The sequence below is a fragment of the Coccidioides posadasii genome, chromosome 2 (genome assembly GCF_018416015.2).
Source record: "Coccidioides posadasii str. Silveira chromosome 2, complete sequence".
NCBI classification, from domain to species: Eukaryota; Fungi; Ascomycota; class Eurotiomycetes; order Onygenales; family Onygenaceae; genus Coccidioides; species Coccidioides posadasii.
In genome coordinates, this window is record NC_089408.1 from 2,369,220 (window position 1) to 2,390,093 (window position 20,874).

Sequence of the window (20,874 nt, forward strand, 5' to 3'; positions counted from 1 at the left end):
TGACCGGGGAGCCAAAATCAAGCTTTTCGCTCCAATTGGCTCGTCCAGGACGTCGTTCGACCATCGAGCGCGAGGAAGTATTTTCAGAGAGGGCCATAGTAAACAATGCATGCACCCGGGAGTTCTCGCAGGCATTGTTTTGTTGTCTGGAGAAGTAGTTCAGGATAGAGCAGTTAGTTCGTTAGCATCGCTACATATTCAAGCAGGCCAGGGTGATGGGGCGCGCTTCATGGAGCAGATCGCGGATGTTATGTATGTCCCTGCATGGCGGTTCACTGGCTGGAGCTGATCGCTGTAAGCCATGTCACTCTGGCCATGTTTCGTCATCAGCAAAAATTCACAAACAGCCACTCCTGGGCCATGTGCGACCTCCATCGTCACTCCTCCTCCGGATGCCTGGCCATTCCAGCATATCTTAGCCTTGCCAATTCCCTGTCTTATCTCTCTCTTTTTTTTTTTTTTTTTTTTTTTTTTTTTTTTTTTTTCCCTTCCTCTATTTCTGTTATTTCCTTTCTGCTTTGCTCCTTGCTGTTTCATCTTCTATCTGTTGCAATTGACTCTTTGTGTCAAGTCAGCCTGGACTGGCCCCCGGGTGGGCTTGTTGCTCTCGGTGATCGCCAGAAAATCCCCAGAAGGAAAAAAAAAAAAAAAAAAAAAAAAAAAAAAAAAAAAAAAAGAGCAGCCAGCTTTGTGGCCCAATGCTGTCAATCCTTTAGCTGCGTGCTGTGCCAGGTGTCCCAGCCGCATCCTCCCTCTCTTTCTCCAGCCCTTGCTCATGCTCCTCCCTCCTCGCTTCACCTTTGCTGTGCACTCTCATAGATGCTGCTGCGGTTTCACACTGGCTGCTGAAGATGTCTCCGAAGACATTCATCAAGGACCTGCGCCGTCTCTCACGATCAAGCTTCCAGAAACGAAGCCCCAGAAAGCCAAAAGATGACTGCTCATTCTCGGACGTGAATGGCGACGGCCATACGATCAACGGAGCCTCGACTCCAACTTTCGACAATTGCTCCTCCAACAGCTCCCACACAACTCCACCTCCGTCTCTTCCGACCCTGTCTTCCACCCATCTCTCATGCATTTCCAAGTCGGAACCATCATATCCGCTCGCTCCTCTTCCCCAGAGACCCGTTCCTATCAGTTCCCCGTCGAGTCGAAGCAGTGGTGCCGTAAGTCTTTACCTCGTTCAAACCCAATTGACGCTGTATCTAACGTGAATTTTATATCGAATCTAGGGTAGTAATCCCTATCTGATAAGCCCACCGTCCAGACCCTCAATACCGGTATCGCCGTTTGCACCTCGAGTGACATCTATCTCAGAAAATTCATGGGTATGGCTCTCGGAATATAAAGGAAGCACATACGGTGTATCGCCGGTGGAACTGACCGTTTTGCTTAGGTCAATCACAAAGTAATACTTATCTATGGCCAGATCGGCGATGCTCGAAGTGCACCGGTGGACGGCATGGTGATTATAAACCTTTTGAACGAATCATTCCCCCCCACCACCTGGCCCGTTCGCGGTTCTCACTTCAAGGCTCTGTTGCACCTGGCTCCCGGTCCAAACAAAGTTCGACTGGATTTCTTTTCTCAAAAAGTTCCCAATGCAACGGCACATCAATCCACAATCAGTGTGAACTATCTGCCTATGATCAACTGCCCACCTCTGCACCTTGTGATCCTTCTCGGCAAAGATTCCAATGGCCAATTTGATACCCCTTCCGAAAAGGCACTGAAGGGAGAGGATAGCCTTGATGTTGCTATTCGCAAGTTCCGCATGGCTGCGTATCTTTGGCAGGCTTTCACCCAGGAACAGATGTTCCGAAACAACTTCGCCAGACGTTCGTTCAGGTTTGAAGAGGAATGGCAAACTGGAACACTTAGCTCGAGAGATGCAGCCTCCAATCAGATGAGAAATGAAGCCAAAATTCATCTCGTTCGATGTGACAAGACTGTGGATGAACTGAGAAAGCTTGGTGCTGAGCAGCGTCCTGACACCCCACCGAGCGAAAATGAACTCTTTAAGGTCGCAAAGGAAGCGATCAGCCAGTATTTTATGCAAAAACGTGACCAAAAATTCTATGTGACAGCTCTGATCCTTGATAGCCATTGGAATAGCGATATCAGATCTGTTGCCGGTCACGCAGCGGTTGGGTTTGCTGATGACGATATTAGCCTAGCTATTTTTGGCTCTCATGGCCTCCACAGTTATCCGTCCTGCATAGAAGAGGTAGTTCCAGCGTTTACGGACTGTACTCGAACCAATACTAACCTGCTTGCTAACCCAAACAACGAATGTGGCAGCTATTGGGAGATGGCGAGTGCGAATATCGGCGCTCATCTTCGTGAAATAGGCCGTCTGTTCGGTTGCGATGGACGAGAAAGTGGGATAATGAGTCGGGATTATCTGCGATTCAACAGATCGTTTACGAGCTGGGAGCCATTTTGTACCAGAACCAAAGAACAGGGTTTACGCCTCTGTTTAGCCCAAGATGAAACCAATTGGCACCGCCTTGACGCTTTGCGTTTCCGCCTGCACCCTTGCTTTCGCCATCCAAGTGACCCTCCGGCATGCCCGAATCGCTCCCTCCAAGTCTGGCCAGTCGATGCTGGCAAAATTGTGCTGACATCCATGGCCGGCATTGCCTTTATTGAAATTTTTGCCGATGGAGACGAGATTTGCACCGCATATTTTGATTATATGAACGGCGATTTGGGGAATAGCAGCAGCAACGGGATGCCAAAGCAAATCACTATCACGGAGGATGGTATTCGTGCTCGGCTTCCTGATAACCGGAAAAAAGCGAAGAGACTGAAACTTGTAATCTTTTCCAGCTCTCTCCACAGCCACATCGTGGAGGACCTTTCTCAGCTCAAATCCAAAAGTTCACTGGTCAAGCTGTCTAATAACCAAGTCGGTTACAGGAGCAACATGTTAGGCACCCACTCATTCCCCGGGAGCGTGCCTGAGGATCTGATTCTAGATTTTGCTGTTATTCAAACAAAGCTACTTACTTCGCTTAAGGTCTACCACGACCCATTTTCTATTAGCGGCATCGAGTTCTGTTATGAAGATGCTACAACTCAGTTTTTTGGTAATCGAGACTCTCAATCTACGAATACCAGCGAATATGTACTTGGTAAGAGTACAGCCTCCTATGACTCCACTTGCTTAGGTTTGTACTTATCGCCTATCGTTGTAACTTATATAGATACCCGGAAAGGCGAGCTTTTGACCGGATTCTATGTTCGAGCAACGCAGAAGGTTGAAGGAATTGGGGTAATCACGAATATGGGAAAAATAAACGGCGTTTGCGGTAATGCAACAGCGGGAATTGGGTAAGTTCGACAATATTTTTTTTTTTTTTTTTTTTTTTTTTTCGTTTTATTCTAAGTACGCCGATTTCGGTTACACAGCTACGCAAAGCATCGGTGCGCTGACTGATTTTTACCAAGGCACACTTTGATTGCACCACGTGGGTATAAAATTGCGGGCGTTTCAGGGACGTTTTCTGAAAGCATCGACACCTTCTCTTTAATCATTAGTCGATAAGGGTGAGTTTTTCTATGCCGATGTTGTCCAGACTTTGTATGAAGAATCCATCATTCTAACCTCGATCCAAAAGGTGGATTAGCTCCGTCGACGGCTCCTGAGTGATTCGGTCCTCATAATCTCCTTCGGTCGCACCGCCTTGGGGGGCTCTTTTGGTTTCTCTATTATGCGGTGTACGATAATCCCAGTTGCATGGGTTGAAGCAATTTCTCATTGGCGATGACTCACGACAGTCCACTCAGTCGTTTCTTTGCTCTTGTGAGATCCGATAGCATGGGACGGTTTGTTGTTTTGAGAACGGGCGGCATTGTGTTGTGTGTTTCATTTTAACGGCTCCTCATATCCGATCGGGTCAGTCCTTGCGATGCCATCGACTAAAAAAGAAGAACGAAAAAAAGAAAAAAAAATTCTTTGGGACAATATAGATATGCGGTTTCTCATTATGCAAGCATCGCGGGCCTTTGGCGGGATGATCTAACTACTATTCTTGCACATCCATTCGTGCAAAACTAATTAATAGAATACCTACAGATAATAACTGAATTACCTAAGTTTGAAATGGTGCGAACAGTTCGTAGACCCCTGGGATAGACAACTGTAGGTTTTTCAGAAGCTCTGAATTTCCACAAGAAAGCCCGAGAGAAAAGGATCGAACTCGCTCAATTTGTCTCATTGGGACCTGTATCGACTGCATTGTCCTGAGAGCACGTCATACTGTATAGATTGAGGCACGAATAGGCTTCTGGCTTATCTACATCCTTGCTATGCGCCATGGGGCCCGACGGCCCAAGGCGAAACGATTTAAGACCAGCTCAAGCTCCTTCGATCCAGATCTCAATCTTGTCTCCACTTTTTCCCTTCTTGGGTAGACCAGGTCTCGATGTGCAGTGAAGATGTGGTGTCATACTCGCCACTCAACATCGACCGGCTGTAGTAATTGCGTTGACACACGCCGCTCCCACACCTAATGATGCCAGGGTGGTTTTCGCTGATTATGATTCGTCCTAAGCATTCAGGTGATTGTCTATGTATAGTACTTTATGCATGAATAACGGTTTGAGGATGCGGGAGCCGATCGGTGGTTTTATCCCGGGAGCGAACAGAAGCTTTCCTCCCGGGTGACGAAACGTTGTCGATCACAGAGTGGAGTTAGCGTGTTCGCGAATTCATACACCCCACGGAGCACGGAGTAGTCCGTCCTTCGTATCAAATTTTACAAGGCCGAGATGGAGCGACAAACTCCCTAACCAGACGTTGCTGTAACTCCCTTGCTTTTGTCCTACGACATGACCAACCTACGCCCACAGCCATGAAGTACGGGGGTATTACTACGCGCATATTAGCCACAAGCTATGTATCAGCGGAGCTGGTTCAGCTCGAAGGGATCGATTAGCACACCACATGGAACGAAGTACGAGCCAGTTCTGCAAGCTTCTTGTCGATCCCCCAAATATTCTGACGCGTCCTGCACCCAAATTTCAAAAGATGACTTTTTCCATCAAGGTGGATATTAATATATTTAACAGAGTACGGAGTACTGTCTTCCTTCCGCCGTATTTAATGTGATACAACAGAGAGCTTATATCACACCTTGTGCGGGATGGCGTGACCCCGCCGACGACGATGATGATGATGATTCATGATCAGCAGATGAGCCCACAGCGGTGGTCTCAGCGGTTGTTTCTCCCGCCTTCTGGATGCTCATGTCGATCACGGCTCCATTGGTTGGAGGCGATATCTCCCTTGAACCCACAGCCGGCGCAGGCGTAGAATTTCTCCGTAACCCCTATTTTCCCGGAGGGAAGGGATTGCTCTGGCACTCGACTCATCAAAGACGTCGGTGGCGCTCTAAATTACCCCAGAAAACCCTACAAACGTGCCCTAAACATAGGCCAATACGCAGCGATTCCGCAGGAGGTCGACGATGCTCCGAAGGTTGATCGATATACCCCGGGTTGACCTACTCCACGGAGTAGGGCTTCAGTAGATTTCGCCTTCCGGTAAATAGGGGGATGCCCATCCGGGTTAGGTGACCGGCGCGTCGCCGCATCAGGCTGGAAAATAGGCCCTTCTTTCCCTCTCGCTACTTTAGCGAGTTCTGTGTAGCCTCGCCTGGACTATGCTGTGCCGCGGAACTGCTTTATGTTTGACGATCCCAGTGTCTTGAATGCTATTTTCAAGCCGAGTGGTGCCCGTACATTTGCAACGAAACATTAATTCATTGCGAAGATTAGACACAAGAGAGCTCGTGAACATTATCGGGGTTTCATCCTGTGATTTTGCGAATCTCATCCCCTATCTGCCACCAGTCACGACATTGGAACGGTAGAGGGGGTTACGCACTGGGTTCAAGAGAGGGAATGAGTGAAATTGGAAATAGTGCGTACTCGGTGCGCATGATCTGCGACTCGCGCCAAAGCTCTGGTGGACTGAGCTGGAAAGCTGGATTAAAAAGGAGATCGGAGTGACTCTCAATCATTTGTGTTTATCTTCCCTCAAAAAGTGCTCTTCCGCATTTCATACGCAAGCAGACTGCGGGAAAGATCATAGTGTCACCCTGATGTAAATCACCATGAGTGAACTTGATCACTCCATCACCCAGCAAGAACTCTTGATAGAGATTTTGGTACTATAATGAATCAGGGAGGTACCACTGAGGCAATGTGGAAAACCAGTCATTAATCTATTGATAGTCTTGAACGGCCTAGCTAATGGCATGGAATTTAAGTTTCGAGGGCATTTTTTCGAGAGGCTTGTTTGGCTCTGCACAGATAGGGATGATGGGTAGGTCCACGGGTACTTGTAACCCATACTCCGTGCTAGTTATTGATATTAGGCCTGGCTTAGTTAGTTTAGTCATCTCTTATTAGAAGAAAAAATTTTTATTTTGCCAGTGAATTGATTCTATCAGCGTGGAGTTACGAAGTACTCCGTACAGACTATAGTAGACTATAGGGAGCAGTCTGTCAAAATTCGTTCATCACTGGTTAAGTGAAAATGCCACATATAGGATTTTATTCCAACACAGTTAATGGATGTATGTTGTTTATTATTTCGGTATAGTCTATTTACAAACTCATAGCAACATGCTATCTACAGTGTCCGAAATGTACTGTACATCATAGTGGCCATCCATCTGCAACATGACAAACTCAAGTGAGAATGATGACAGCCAACACTGCGCACTGCTCGTTCCCGGACATCCCATGGTATTATCTTTCCGATGCGGTCTCTCAGATGAATCTCCGTTGTTCCATTATTGTGCTGGTTATCTGTCAGCTTTCAACGGGCCACCATTCTCCGTGGCCGCGGAAAGGTCCAATGTAGCATCATCCTCGACAGGATCACGCAGCGATATGCAGATATATAGAGCAAGCAGCTTGCTCGCCGCAGTCACACAAAGCTGAATAGCAACCCACACAAAAAGCTCCAGGACTGTCACGGCCATGATTGAGGTGTATATCAGCGTCCCAGCAGTGTAGTAAATCGCCCACGAGAGCTGCACAGGCCATGCCTCGTCAACACCCTGCACTGCAGAAGGCCTGCCCGTTTTGGTTTGCCCGTTTACATCCTTCCGCCGGCGCCAGCTTTCAAACAAAGTATGCACAATCGCCGGAAGAACGCCGGTAATGCACCAAGTCACCGCGAAAACTGGATAGGTACAGCCCAGCGCGCTGCCCTTTGAATACAACTCCACCACCGCTAGTGCCCCATACGTCACCATCAACGCTGCAAAGCATACTGCAAGCAGCATTCTCATCGCAGACTTCGACTGCCGCGCAAACCCTGCGAACCAACTCCCGCGTACCCACGTCATCCACCGATGCACATCATCCTCTCCCCACGTCATCATCTCTCGCTTGACCGTTGGTTCCAGTCCCAACCCCCTAACCACCACTGCCGCGAGCCGCGGCAACGGCGCAGAAACCAACACGATTCTCCGCTCCGGCCAGGCGATGTCGCGCAGCGTAAGTGGAAGCAGACCCATGACCAGCGCCGTGGCGCCGAACTGCTGTTTGCGCGCCTCGTCAGCGGGCTCAAGGGTGCAGATGGCAGCTTTCCAGCAGAAAGATGAGCGTTTGCCGCCGGAGTAGAAGTTAAACCATGGGGTGAACGGGGAGTAGACGATGTCGTCTGGATGAGGGCAAGGCGCGGTGTCGTTGGCCGGGATCCGCTCATAGGCAGAGGCCAGAGGAAGGCCGAGGCCAAGTAGAAGTGGGAAGAAGTATCTGAGGTGCATCGCTTTCTCGGAAGGTAGATTGTAGGCTATTAGACCGATTCAGTTCGATCTCAGCAAGGTGGGAAACAAGGGAATACGATTTCCCGTGTTTTTGGGGGCGACAGCGATGAAAGAGAGACAAAAGGAAAACACGGATGCATCGTCTCTGTAGGGGATGCGGAAGGATTTTAAATCACTTTTGGTGTGTGTTTTTTTCCCCAGCCGCGCTTCTACATGTTTTTTATTTTTTCCTCACAAGGCCAGCCTTTCGCTAGGTACCCAACAGGTGAAGTGATTGGGTGCTTGGGCAAAGGTTTATCATTATTTTGACACCATCACCCCTGTCATCGGGTGCAGATTGGGGGCCAGATACGGCCCGGCCACCCAAACAGAGCGCAATGTCTTTTGGTCAAGTGGGGGACTAAATGCCCTGCAAAAACGGCGCGAAAAAAAGACAGCTCAGCCTGAAGGAGCGGGCAACTTGAGTGAAGCATGGCTCCCGAGAGCTAGGATCTCACCTCTAGCAGGCAAGATCTGAGAAGCTATCATGGGCCGAAGCCGGTGGATGAACTCGCACGACCAAAGTGTAGCTCTAGCCAAGAAGGAGTGCTTGGGGAAAGGAAAGGGAAGACAGAAGAGAAGGGGAAGCAAAGAGATAAAGATGTGACGACGCGCATGACAGTTGGCGTGCTAAACAGGTGGGCTGGAGCTTAAGCGAGAGGCTGAAAGGCGGGAAACTCAGGCCAGGGCCCGGGAGTCTGAGCACCCTATTGGGCCCAAGTTCCAACCCCTACCACGAGCTTACTACAAGAGGAACAAAAGGCTGCGAGTGATGAAGTGAAAGCTAACTGAAACAGACACGGTAAGTTGAAAGGGGTTAAGGTGGCTCACCACTCAACGAGCCAAACCACTCAACGAGCCAAATTTTCGCACCATCAAATTTCTTCAACGCTCAACTTCATTATGCAATAGCATGGTCAACAATGAAGCAATTAAGCTTGCAATTGAAGATCTTGAATTGCAAGAGACTCCAAATTACAGTGTGACTGTGAAAAAATATTCACTCAGCTGAGAGACCCTGCGCTGGCGGCATCAAGGCCTACAAGTTGATTGCCATGAAGCAACCTCCAGACATAAGAAGAAGCTCACCAATATACAGGAGGATGAGCTCCTAGAGTATATAAACAAGCTCTGTGACTGCGGCCTTGCTCCTACGCCTCAAATCCTTTGAAATATTGTGCAAGAGATGATGGGAGAGGACATGGGAATCAACTGGGTGACATGGTTTTGTGAGCGCCACAAGGACAAGATCAAGACTGTTTATCTCAAGCTGCTTGACAAGAATAGACAGGTAGCAGATAATTACCACTGCTTTCAGCACTTCTATAGCCTTGTAATTTGATGCTTTTTTTTGCTTCTTTGCAAGTGCAGTTGTTGAATTTGGCTAACTTGTTGAGTGCTTGCACTGCTGCATTTAGTTGAGTGAGAAAATCAGCCAGTATAATATTACACTGGAAAACACATACAACTTTGATGAAAAAGGATTCCTCCTAGGCTCCTGTCATGCCTTGAAGTGCCTTGTCTCTATTAAAGCCCTACAAGCTGGTAAAAGTGTTGCAACTCAGGATGGAAGCTGGGAATTCCTCTCACTGCTCTGTTCAGTCTCTGCAGATGGGATTGCATTACCTCCAGCTCTTATTTATCAGGGTGAATCCAGAGATCTTCAGGATATGTGGCTGGATGATTTTGACAGAAGTGAATATGCCTACTTTGCAGCCTCAGTGAATGGCTGGAGCAATGATGAATATGGCCTGGAGTGGTTGCAACGGGTTTTTAATCTGCATACAAAGGCAAAAGCAGGTAGGGCAAGATGTCTGCTTCTACTAGATGGGCATTCTTCCCATATAAATATGAAATTTATTGAATATGCAAACTGTGAAAGGATCCTACTGTTGATCCTTCTACTGCACTCTACCCACTGTTTGCAGCCTCTTGATGTTGGTGTTTTTGGGCTGCTGGGCAAGGTGTATTCCAGCGAGCTGGAATCCCTACTATGCTGTGGACTGGGCTATATTTGAATGACAAAAAGGGATTTCTGGAGACTATTCAATGCAGCATGGAAGAAGGCTTTGACGGGTGACAATATATGTGCTGGCTTTGCAAAGACTGGCATTTATCCCCTGGATCCCTAGTGTCAACTAAGCTGATTTGAAACTGCTGATCAACAAGGCCCTGCACCACTAGTTGAGCCTTCCATCCCTACAAATATACAGGAGCTTTGTCAAGAGGTTAAGGGTATTTGTCTTTGGCACAGCTTAAATTCCCAGAGTATTGGATGGGTTATCAAAGCCAGTGAGCAATTTGCAATATGAAATGAACTGCTAGAGCATGAAAATCAGGCTCTAAAATTGACTATTGTGATGGAGAAACAGTGCTGCAAGTGAGGCAAGCCTCTAGGCCTACTTGATTGTGATAATCTGAGCCAGGCCCAGTTCTGGAGTCCTACAAAAGTTCTGCAGGCTTGGGAATGCCGGGATGAAATAGAGGCTGAGAAAGCTCACAAAATTGCTCAAATACAAGAGGCAAAGCTTCAATGGGAGCTCCAAAGAGAGCAGGCAGCTAGGGAGGCTGAAGAAAAATGGATTGAATGAGAGACTGCCTGTATGAAGGCCCGCGAGCAATGAGAGGCTGAAAAGCTTGAATGTGCTATACAATGAGAGGCCCAGTGTGTTGTCTGTGAGGAGAAAAAGGCTTTACAACAAGCAGAGAAGGAGAGACAGGCTGTTGAATGTGCTAGTAAATGCTGGCAGTCAGAGCTTCAAGTGCTGGCTTCAAAGCGCTGTCGGCAGGGCCTCCCTATGAAAGAACCTTGTTGCGGCAAGCCTATACAATCTTCCCAAAGCAGTAGTAAGAGCTTTACTAGCCTCCCTAACAAGCCTTTAGGCTCTCTAGCTGAGAAATCTACTGCTGACATTCCTTTACAATCTTTCCTATCCACCCCCTGTATCTCTCGCTCTGGCCGCAATATCAGGCCGTCCACACGTTTATTTTCATAGCCACACTAATTTCTATGCTTTAAAGAACACACTCATTTAATATTTAATAGCTAGTTTAATAATAATAATTCGTTGTTGAGATAATTAATAAATTCGTAGCGTGGAGCATTGGAAGGAATTTGGCTTGTTGAGTGGTTTGGCTCGTTGAGTGGTGAGCCACCTTAGTTGGTGTTGGTAACTAAGAATAACTTTTCAACCCGCCAGATGAGCAGCTTCATCACAGTGCGAAATGGAAAGCCTTTGAAGCAGAAGAATGCAATCACATGGCAAAGTAACTATATTAGCCGAATTGAATTTGCATTTAGATTGTTTTACCAGAGTACATAGAGCCAGGCCACAGAGTTCGAATCCAGTAAAACAGAGTAGAGTCATTGAGGGAATCTGTCAAATCTAGAATAGCTTGTACACAGTAAATCACTTTGTGTGGCAAGAAACTGAAGAATCAGTCCGTGTTGAAAGATAAGTCACATAAGTTAATGAAGTATCATAGGAATGTTTTGTTCTTGTTTGGATTTATAAGAAGAAGTGGTAGCAGAAAGACCTTTTATGTAGAGATCTCATCATGAATCACTGGGAATGGTTCTTTTTCCTTTTTTCCTCTTCTTCTTCTTTTTTTTTTTTTTTTGGTGGCAGGCAGATATCATGCGCTTCTCAGACATGTACGATCAGCCTTCCTTTTCTCTGCATCTGTTAACAAGCTCCAAGGCCGCGCGCCTCTCTCTCACACTCTCGGAGGAGAGGTAATCATCTTCCAGCTGTCTCACATGTACCACCATCAAGAGGTTATGTAGAGTTTTAAGGAGAAGAAACCGTCGAGCCAAGCTGTTGACGACGCGCTCTCTTCCCTTCTTTTTTTGTGGTTCTTTTTGCGGTTGAAATACGAATATTCGTCAGAGACACACACCCACACAAGTTGGAGATTATCCCACACCATCAACGGAGATTTTGTTCTGACTCTTCATTATTATTATTATTATTATTATTATTATTATTATTATTATTCATTATAGTCTTATGCAGTCAGTGACTATGAAGACTACTCTCAAGGAGACGATGAGAGCTTTCTGAAACCTACGCAAGGATTCCTCATCCGCAAATCCCGGTTCCTACCTTGCCTTCCACTATCAGCGCAAAAAAAAAAAAAAAAAAAAAAAAAAGAAAAAAAAAAGATACAGACGCGCTGCTCCGTATGTCCGCACCATTTTGCTGACACCTGGTGCGGTTTTCACATGTAAGTGAGATAGCCATGTACGGTACGGAGTACATATATGCATACTCGGGAGTACCCCGTACACGCGTCTATTCATCATCGTTGACAACCCGATCTCCGGGGTATATGCACGACATGCATACGAAGTACATACGGAGCTCCTGGTTACCTCATCTCCGCATATGTACGCATTTCGCTTGAATCCACCACTCACATTGCACAAGGTGTCAAAATGCTCCCCAGAATATACCTTTTCAAATTAATCGGGTTCCCTGTACATAAATTTAAACGGACGGAGAGCTTTCTTTTTTTTTTTTTTCTTTTTTCTCTTTTTTTTCGGTATCTGGATGTTGGGTGCATCAGGAGTAAGTTAAGAATGCATTATGACATCATAATTGTCCCGTCCGCCCCCGAAAAATCACAAAAAAAAAATATGTAAAAGCAAAATTCGGAATTAGGTTCTGCACCAGATGGAGGTTTGCGCCTCTCATAGCAAATTGAAGGCAGAGGGTTAAAAAGGAAAATTAAAACAAATAAAATAAAGTACAGCATTTTCAATGGAATGGATTTTTTATGTTTGGTTTGGCTGCAGAAAGCCCAGGGGGCCTTCTTCCTTTTTTTTTTTTTTTTTTTTTCTTTTTTTCTTTTTTTCTTTTTTTCTTTTTTTCTTTTTTTCTTTTTTTTCTTTTTTTCTTTTTTTTCTTTTTTTTCTTTTTTTTCTTTTTTTTCCCTTTTTTTTTTTTTTTAGATTGTCGAGACCCTGTGTTTTCTTTTTCCTTCCCTGATCTTTGTGGAGGAACGAGAAGGGTGGCCTTCCTGTGTTGATGGGAAGTTTGTGTTTTGGTTAAGATTTACATTTTCTTTTTTTCCCCTTACTTTTTTTTTTTTTTTTTTTTTTTTTTTTTCCAAAAATTATCTAGTTAAGTACGGAGGAAATGGATGATTTCTTGACTGCGGGTGATTGGGTTGCCGGTCCCTCTGTACCGTTTACCTCCCGGGATACAATTAGCATTTGACATGTGTATGTATAGAGGGTTAAGTCCGGAGTGCGCGCTTTCGTGCTGGATCCTCCCCCTCCCCCCCGTCTATGGGTAATTGGACAGAGAGAGAACGCACTCGTTGATGTCATTGTCGATTCGCGGATGTTAAAATTAAGATGGATGCGCGGAAGAGAGCTTCAGAGCCCGCCCGAAGAACCCCATTTTGCGGGAATAGTGAAACATATGTAGGGATATTACTCCATGACATGAATCATGGATGTGGAGATATGACTGGACGGAGGACTCCGTACCTATCATCGGGTCCTGCTAAGAAAAAAAGAAAAAAAAAGAAAAAGAATAAGGATGTTGAAGATGAAAAAGGTGCCCATTGAGCGACATCGTTTTTGGGTTCGTCATCGTCGGAAAGTCCACCATACCCACTCGCACGCCGTTGTGATGACGTCTTTGGTGTGTCGGGGACGCCCCCGCTGAACTACTCAATGGATTTCTTCTTAGTGCTCCTTATTCTTCAGACGAGCTCAGAGGTGGATGTCTAATATGTATGTATGCAGGCAGATGCATGTACGAGCATGGATTCTACACAGCCCTGGGACCGTTGCTAGGGCAGGGATATCGACGTGGATCATCGTGGAGCACATGTGCTTCAGAAATGCGAGGAATGAACTGTACACGCCATAGATAAGCCCATATCATTATGCGTCATGCTCCATTGCTTGAGATGAGATTCAATACCCCGTACATCTGAACATATCCCAGTACGGAGGGGAGTGGGTGGCTGACAATTAACTGCAAAAAGGTATGGAGTGATGTGCACTCTGCACGGGCCGCCGTTTTTCTTACACTGTTGTCGACCACAAAGGTACCCCCCCCGGGGGGTTCTAGACAATAGATACATAAAACATGATGTTTTGTATGTACAGGAATGTATGCTTGGATGCTCTGTTTTTGAGTTCTTCACAGAGAAAGTAAGTACCGAAAATAACATTACACGGGCACTCCGTAAATAGGCGGGACATACGGCGGAGTACTCCGTCCAGAGTGAACTATTAAATTACTCCGACCATTGTCACTGCCAGCCTGGACACAGGGGCTGGCTGTTCGGTCAAACACCGCGTCTCCCCGGGCTAGTTACTCGAACAAGCCACCGAAAAGCGAAACATCCTGCCGAGATCTGTCGCGGCAACGGGGCATCGAGGCAATTGACGGTGGCCACAGTACGCCTTCTTTCTCAAGACTAATTATCGTTTTTTTTTTGGTAACGTCATAGCAATAAGAATCTAAACGACAGGGCAAATCCCGCGACATTCCCGCGGACCCGCAGGCGGAAGAACATACATACGTACGAGTAACCAATACGGAGGGACATGAAGTACGGAGTTATGGGCTTGGGAGGGTCAGTGGTCCCTAGCCAGAGCGTTCTAGACAATGGGTCGGTGTGGGAGGCGTGAGCTTGCGACTACACAGCGCCAGAAGGGAGATTCGACCGGACCTAAATGCGCCCGGTCGACGGAGCGATCCTTGGGCGGGAGACGGACACAGGGAGAAACCGTATCTTCAGCCGCACGCTAGAGTTCCAAAACCAAAAGTAAAACCCCAAAAAAGATAAAAAAAAAAAAAAGAAAGAAATGCGGGGGCAGAGAGAGAGAGAGAGCGAAAGGGAGAGCACAACCTAAAGAGGACAAGATAGGGAAGAGGAAAGCGAAAAAAAGAAAAAGAAAAAAAAAAAAAAAAAAAAAAAAAAAAAAAAAAAAAAAAAAAGGAAAGCGGCGGACGATTGAAGGGGTGGGGAAGGCGCGCCCATGGGAGAAGAGCTGGAAGCTGCGTGTCTGGTAAAGTTTGGTCTCCTGAAGCGATGGCGGGCGGTGATTGGGCGGGGGAATAGAGTTGCATGTGGCGTCAGACGTGCTCCACTTGCTCTTTCCACGGACGGGCGCCAAGCTTCTTCCATGACATCATCGCCTGGACCTGTGGCTTGCCCGCAGCTGTTCCCGGCGCGACTTCGCCCTTGGGTGGCTTGAGACAGCGCGCAGGCCGGGGGAGAGGGGGGAGAGAGAGAGAGAGAGAGAGAGAGGTAGCGGAAGATAGAGGGGAGGGGTAGGGAGAAGGGAGAGGGGGACGGGGAAGGGAGCCATTTTTCTGCTTGTCGTTAGCACATGAATGAATGCAATGATGTTGTTGCGCACACCAGGGGGACAGGGATCCAGGAGAGCAAAGAGGGAAACACAGCAGATATCGCAGGCTGGACGCCCATGGATGGGGATGATGGGAGCACTGGAGTGCGGTGACGAATCTGGTGTGAGAAACAAAAAAAAGCCGAGTCTCTGTTACGTCAAAGCTTCACCACCCAGCGGCGGTTTGCGTTTTTCTGTCTTTTTTTGTGCTTTTTCCTTTCCTTCCCCTTCTCTCTGCTTGCTGCTACTGCTACTTGTTGACTTTACGAGGTTCGAGCTTTCCCTCGGCTTTGGGCCAATCATGCGGCCGTCCACTGTCCTTTGTTCCGATGGGGAAAAGAGCCGAAAGCAGTCAAAAAGGAATAAGATTACTAAGACGCGCGTCATAGGTCCGCCGCCCGGCAAGCCTCCCCCTTTTATCAGATTCGCAGCGCTGACGGCAGGGGGGGAAAGATCGCTGCGGTGGACCCGCGGACGAGGCCTCGGATTGGCTGCCTCCCGGGGGCCCAGAAGGAACCTTCGCGGTAGCAGCTTCTGCTTCGTGACGCCATCGTTCTTTTTGCCGCCCCGCCCTCGCGCGCCGCCCCCTCACCCACACTCACACACACACACTCTCTGTCTCTCGTGCACTTCCGCACTCTCTCTCTCTCTCGTCTCCCTCTCTCTCTCGCGCTCACGCTCACTCGACTCACTCGACTCACTCGGCTCGCTCTTTCCACAACTCAATACGCCGTTCGCCGCCTTCTCACTTTCCTTCCCCCCCTCCTACCTCCACTCCCTCACTCACTCACCTTGCCTGCCCGCCCGTCTTGCCTCCCCCCCCCCCCCCCCCACCTCCCATCCACCCCATCCCATGTTTCCCCCATCCCGGTCCGTCATCGACGTCTTAGATCATCCATCCCCAAAATTTTCTAAATGTATATATTCGAAGCTTCACGGGCTTGCCCTATCCCCTTCCAGTCGCCGAATGGAAAAATCTCCCTTTTCCCCTTCTTTCCGCCCCGTCTCCCTCCAATTGCCTCTCTACTGCTCATCATCATCAGCATCATCTGCTGCTTCTGCTTCTTCTTTTTCTTCTTCTTCTTCTACTCTCCATCCCAATTGATTTCCGTTGGTTCCCATCCATCGAGCGTATAAACTCTCCCGCTTACCGGCAATTAGAGATTCCTCCAACCGCCGGCCCTCATATATCACGTTACCTCATACTCCTCCCCCCTTCCTCTCTCTACTACATTCATAAGCCAGCGACCACGAGACCTTTCTCTCTGCACATATACACACCATCATTCGATCCCTTCTCCTCTCCTCAACTAGAAACTGGAGCTCAATTGATGTCTGTGCGTCCCTCAAGACTCTTTTTCCACTTCCGTCTGCTCTCCTCCTCCTCATCCTCCTCCCATCTCCTGCGTCGCTTGCTGCCAAAGGATGTTTCGTAATCGGTACGTTTAAAAAAAAAAAAAAGGAGCAAAACGTGGCAATGAGCGAGAAGGGAAAAAAAAAAATAATAAAGCAAGATAAAGCTCAAGCACAGAGAGATCTGGAGCAGACTTTCCTTTTCCTTTTCTTTTTCTTTTTCTTTTCCTTTTTTTTCCTTTTTTTTTTTTTTTTTTTGGGTGGCAACCGGACAAAAGGCCCCAGGCCACTCTGGAAGAGATATGCTGACCGTTTGATCCTTTGGCTTGTAGAAAGAATTCCCAGAAGCCCTCTGAGGAGCTCTACACCGATTTCAAGCAGTCCTTCCCCCAGATCTGCTCCAGCATCACCACCACGCTGGACGCCGCTCACGAGAACAACGGTGTCCTCGTCGACCCCGTAATTGGCCAGACTCTTACCCAGAGGTTGGTTCCTCCCTATCCAGGGGGTGAGTGGGATTTTCGAATGAAAGCCAGCCCAGCTGTTTAACAACTTAACTGCCTGCCAAAAAGAAAAGCAAAAAAGAAAATAGTATCAATTGAGCGTCGGAATCTGACTGACGGATTCGCGCCCCTCCCATAGGCCGATGATGGACGTAAAGGACAAGAAGGATACCGATGGCATCTCCAAAGTTCCCCCGGAACAGTGGAATTTCACCCCATCCCTGATGGACCCCAACTCCTTCGCCTTCTCTTCCTTCGCCAACCAGCCGCCTGCATACTACGCTGCGAGCCCGACCGCCGGTGCTCTGGCCAACCCAGCTCACTCGGGAGATATGCCCACCCCGAACATGGCTCTCAGCCTCCTCACACCGCTCCCGATACCTCAGTCCAGTTCTGCTGACCCCTCGATGCCTCACTCAGCCATCGACCTTGGCTCGTTCCATCAACCTTTTATCCCCCATCAAGGACACGGCGTGGACCCGTTTGGACAAACTCATGGTTTTGCACCGAGTACTTTCCTTCGTCGTGACCCAGACTTGTCTGCGTTGGGCCGCTCACTGGAAGATCCCACTTTCAGTAACAGCTTGGGCTTGAACAACCCATCTCTGGGACTGGTCCCGGGACGTCTCTCAGAATCTGCTGATGGGTTACAAGGCCATAACAATGAAAAGTATGCTGACATTCTCTCTCGAGAACTCCCTCCCCCGAAAAAAAAAAAAAAAAAATTAAGAGACAAGTCGTTCCTAACTTTATCTGCTGCCACAGCTTCCGATTCCATGCCACACTCCGCGCATCGACCGCCATGGTGAAGGATCCTGATGAAATCCCGGTAACATACCTAAATAAGGGCCAGGCGTACACGATAAACATCATAGATACTGCTCCCATGGCCTCGGCCTCTCAGCAACTTCGGTATCGCACCTATATCCGTGTTTCATTTGAAGAGGAGGAACAACGTTCCAAACCAGCGAGCTGTTGGCAGCTATGGAAGGAAGGTCGCGGGACAAATGAAGCCCACCAACGTGACGGCAAACTTCTAGCTGTTGAACATGTTGATCCTAACCAAGGCGGAGCTGGAGACGGCCGGCACCCCCGTGTACAGTTGGAAAAGGCAAACTTTGATGGGTTTTCTGTCCTTTGGGTACCCAGCAGAACCACGGGAAATCCGGAATGCGCTATATCTGTTCGATTCAACTTTTTGTCAACTGATTTTAGCCATTCTAAGGGCGTGAAGGGCATTCCGGTCAGGCTATGCGCGAAGACGGAGGTCATAGCCACGAGTAGCTCAGAGCCTCCGCTTGGTGACTCTCCTGAAGTCTGCTACTGCAAAGTGAAACTGTTTAGAGATCACGGAGCGGAAAGGAAGCTGTCCAATGATGTTGCGCACATCAAGAAGCTGATGGAAAAGATCAAACAGCAGATCACCCAGGCCGAAATTGGGTCTGCGAATTTTGATAAGCGGAAGAGAAGCTGCTCTATCAGCTCCAAAGGGATGGTCAAGTCAGCGAAACTCGGAAAGAGTAAACGGCCGTGGTCGATCGGGTCGCAAGACGGAGTCAAGTCGACTCTGGAGGAGGATTTGCAAATCAAGCTGTCAAACTTGAACGACATGTTTTCGTCCACACAACCCGTCAGCGTTCTCAACCTGAAAGGTGACCCTCAAGACGACCCCGACCTGTTTCCCGTTCAACTGGACACGACGCTTGATGAGAATTTTGTACAACGCATGAGCTTCGACTCCGCGCAGTCCAACGATGGTGCGTCGGCAACTAATGCCTTCTCTCCTTCTCCTGGCAACCACTCACCCAGTTCCTCTCACCATTCTTTCGAAGCAAAGGGCGCAAATTTCATGAACGAGTCGTATTCGACTTCGAGACATGGGTCGTTGGATTGGTCAAGTGCTTCGCAGCGCGGTGGCGACAATATGAAGCATGGACAATTTATAAACCAACCGATCAAAGTCCAGCGCATCTCCGCTGATGACTCCAATCCCGGATCTGATACCTGGATTGAAGCTATGGGCGTGGACAGTAATTATGAACCTCCTAATGACACTCCAAAGAAGCCAAGTATGTTCGAACACCCCCCCAGCATTCTATAAAAAAAAAAAAAAAAAGGAAAATTAAAAAAGAAAATCCTTGTCCACTTGTACCTTAAATCCGATTGGCTAACGATATAATTCGTTCTCGTTTGTAGAATGTTGCTTCTACGTCCGCGCCCGGCAAAGCATGGGACAGAAGGGCGAAGATTATTATCATGCGATCTACCTAGCGGAACGCACTGCGAAAGGATTAATGGAAACAGTTGCCAAGAAGTGTCGATTCGATCCGGCACGAATTGTGCGGGCTCTAGTTATTCGCGGCAATGGCTTTAATGTCGTTTTAGATGATGATGTTGTCCGCGAGATGGCGGAAGGCCAAGACATGACTGTTGAATTCTCCGAGCTGGAAGACTCGGGCCAATCGGGCATGGACCTCGACGATCCGAAGTCGCCGGTTACAGTGTCTGATATTGAAATGCGATTCTTTTTGTGAATTGCAATTTGAGAAATGCAGATACCTGTTGTATTCCATGCATGAGCGGTCTTTTGTTTTTTCTTTTTTGTACAAATCATTGACTTTCCAGGTCTCTTGTTTATTTTAAGCTGAGCGCATTCGGTCCTTTTTCAAAGTCTCCTGGCTGCTAAACCATTTTGGAAAGATGGGTACCTTCTTATGGCTTTTGCAAATCTTGTTGGCTCTCATTTCTGTTCAAGCGTCGGCGAATATTTGTGGTGGAAAAAAAAAAGGATCAAAAGCACTATGGGTAATGAAGTCTTATCTTGGATTTTGCTGTTTACTGCTCTCCTCTTCTTTTACCTTTACTTCCATTTGATATTATGTGCTTTTCTTCCTACGGTGTACATTGGTTATTTTTCTTGATTGAGGAAGCGCAGTTTTGTCGCAGGTCTGCAAGATTTCTCCTCACAAACGAGGGCGAGCAAAGGAGTTGGAAATTCAAACATGGCATTGCCTCTCGCTTTTTTTTCTCTCCCCCTTGAGGACCTTTTTGGCCTGGTAATCCTCAGTCTCTTTCCAGGCAGTGTCCTAATTTATTTTTGTTATGTTTTTTTGGTGGCTGATATAATAACCATGTCTTTAATGATACCACCTCGGTTTTCGACATTCGGCTCTTCTAATCTTCATTTTTCCGTTTTTCTTTTCTTTTGCTTGCTTCTTTTATTAGTATTATTATTATCATCATCTTTTGCTTGCTTTTTCCATTTTCTGTTCTGTATGTGGGATGAAGTCCTGTGTGTGTATCTCGATGAACTCAAACTTCTTTTTTTTCCTTTGGCTGTGCCTATTTAGCCTAGAAACTTCCCCCCTCTTCTGATGGAATGGCGTGAGATGGGTTGGGGAAATTATGGTTATAGGATTGAGGAGTGACTCCCTTTTGTATTGATTGCGCTGGATATAGTGCATGTATGCATATGCCTATTGCTTCGATATCCTGATATGGGGTGTGTATTTGTACCTTGGATTGCTTTTTTTTTCTTTTTTTCAAGGGGTTAGGTTTAATAGGCGTCTTATTAAAATAAAAAGTGAGGAAATATGTCAATCAAAGTATGTAGAATAAGCTCCACTTTATATACCAGAGTGATATATCGGGGTAAAACTAATTATTGCCCCCCTTGTCGTGGAGCAAGCTAGATACATGATATCCTCGAAAGGCGATCTGCTCTGATCAGTAGTAAACCCCACTTCGTACCCCTCCAGCACCGGGGCTTAATGCTACAACCAACCACTACCTGGCCGGTATCGATATC

General features: G+C 47.4%; 4 protein-coding genes across 5 annotated transcripts; 3 read left to right on the forward strand and 1 right to left on the reverse strand.

Annotated features, from left to right (window-relative positions):
* The first annotated feature begins 394 nt into the window (after positions 1-394).
* Positions 395-4,089, forward strand: D8B26_003301 (uncharacterized protein). Its single transcript, XM_066124101.1, has 6 exons — positions 395-1,169; positions 1,236-1,331; positions 1,400-3,140; positions 3,213-3,339; positions 3,457-3,555; positions 3,627-4,089. Exons 1-5 carry the CDS (start codon positions 852-854, stop codon positions 3,551-3,553), a joined length of 2,379 nt encoding a protein of 792 aa, XP_065980177.1. The 5' UTR covers positions 395-851; the 3' UTR covers positions 3,554-3,555; positions 3,627-4,089.
* Positions 4,090-6,821: 2,732 nt separating this feature from the next.
* On the reverse strand, positions 6,822-7,793 carry D8B26_003302 (uncharacterized protein; the record flags this gene model as incomplete). Its single annotated transcript, XM_003068434.2, has 1 exon — positions 6,822-7,793. One exon carries the CDS (start codon positions 7,791-7,793, stop codon positions 6,822-6,824), a length of 972 nt encoding a protein of 323 aa, XP_003068480.2.
* Positions 7,794-8,649: 856 nt separating this feature from the next.
* Positions 8,650-10,151, forward strand: D8B26_008417 (uncharacterized protein). Its single transcript, XM_066125864.1, has 2 exons — positions 8,650-9,123; positions 9,251-10,151. Exons 1-2 carry the CDS (start codon positions 9,019-9,021, stop codon positions 9,848-9,850), a joined length of 705 nt encoding a protein of 234 aa, XP_065980178.1. The 5' UTR covers positions 8,650-9,018; the 3' UTR covers positions 9,851-10,151.
* Positions 10,152-16,076: 5,925 nt separating this feature from the next.
* On the forward strand, positions 16,077-20,652 carry D8B26_003303 (uncharacterized protein). Of its 2 annotated transcripts, none has more exons than XM_066124103.1 (5): positions 16,077-16,649; positions 16,896-17,048; positions 17,206-17,736; positions 17,832-19,135; positions 19,263-20,652. In XM_066124103.1, the coding sequence occupies exons 1-5, from the start codon at positions 16,636-16,638 to the stop codon at positions 19,598-19,600; spliced, it is 2,340 nt and encodes a 779-aa protein (XP_065980180.1). In that variant the 5' UTR covers positions 16,077-16,635; the 3' UTR covers positions 19,601-20,652. The 2 variants fall into 2 exon arrangements, with proteins under 2 accessions (XP_065980180.1, XP_065980179.1); XM_066124102.1 differs by having other exon boundaries at positions 16,077-16,543.
* Positions 20,653-20,874: the final 222 nt, after the last annotated feature.

What these genes read in the sequence shown, in the direction of transcription:
- D8B26_003301 (XM_066124101.1), top strand. Translation starts at nt 852, where the DNA reads ATGTCTCCGAAGACATTCATCAAGGACCTGCGCCGTCTCTCACGATCA. An exon ending in CTATCTCAGAAAATTCATGG is followed by an intron (nt 1,332 to 1,399) that starts GTATGGCTCTCG and finishes CGTTTTGCTTAG; the next exon opens with GTCAATCACAAAGTAATACT. An exon ending in TACCAGCGAATATGTACTTG is followed by an intron (nt 3,141 to 3,212) that starts GTAAGAGTACAG and finishes TAACTTATATAG; the next exon opens with ATACCCGGAAAGGCGAGCTT.
- D8B26_003303 (XM_066124103.1), top strand. An exon ending in GGCCAGACTCTTACCCAGAG is followed by an intron (nt 17,049 to 17,205) that starts GTTGGTTCCTCC and finishes CCCCTCCCATAG; the next exon opens with GCCGATGATGGACGTAAAGG. An exon ending in TGACACTCCAAAGAAGCCAA is followed by an intron (nt 19,136 to 19,262) that starts GTATGTTCGAAC and finishes TCTCGTTTGTAG; the next exon opens with AATGTTGCTTCTACGTCCGC.
- D8B26_008417 (XM_066125864.1), top strand. Translation starts at nt 9,019, where the DNA reads ATGATGGGAGAGGACATGGGAATCAACTGGGTGACATGGTTTTGTGAG. An exon ending in TGCTTGACAAGAATAGACAG is followed by an intron (nt 9,124 to 9,250) that starts GTAGCAGATAAT and finishes TGCTGCATTTAG; the next exon opens with TTGAGTGAGAAAATCAGCCA.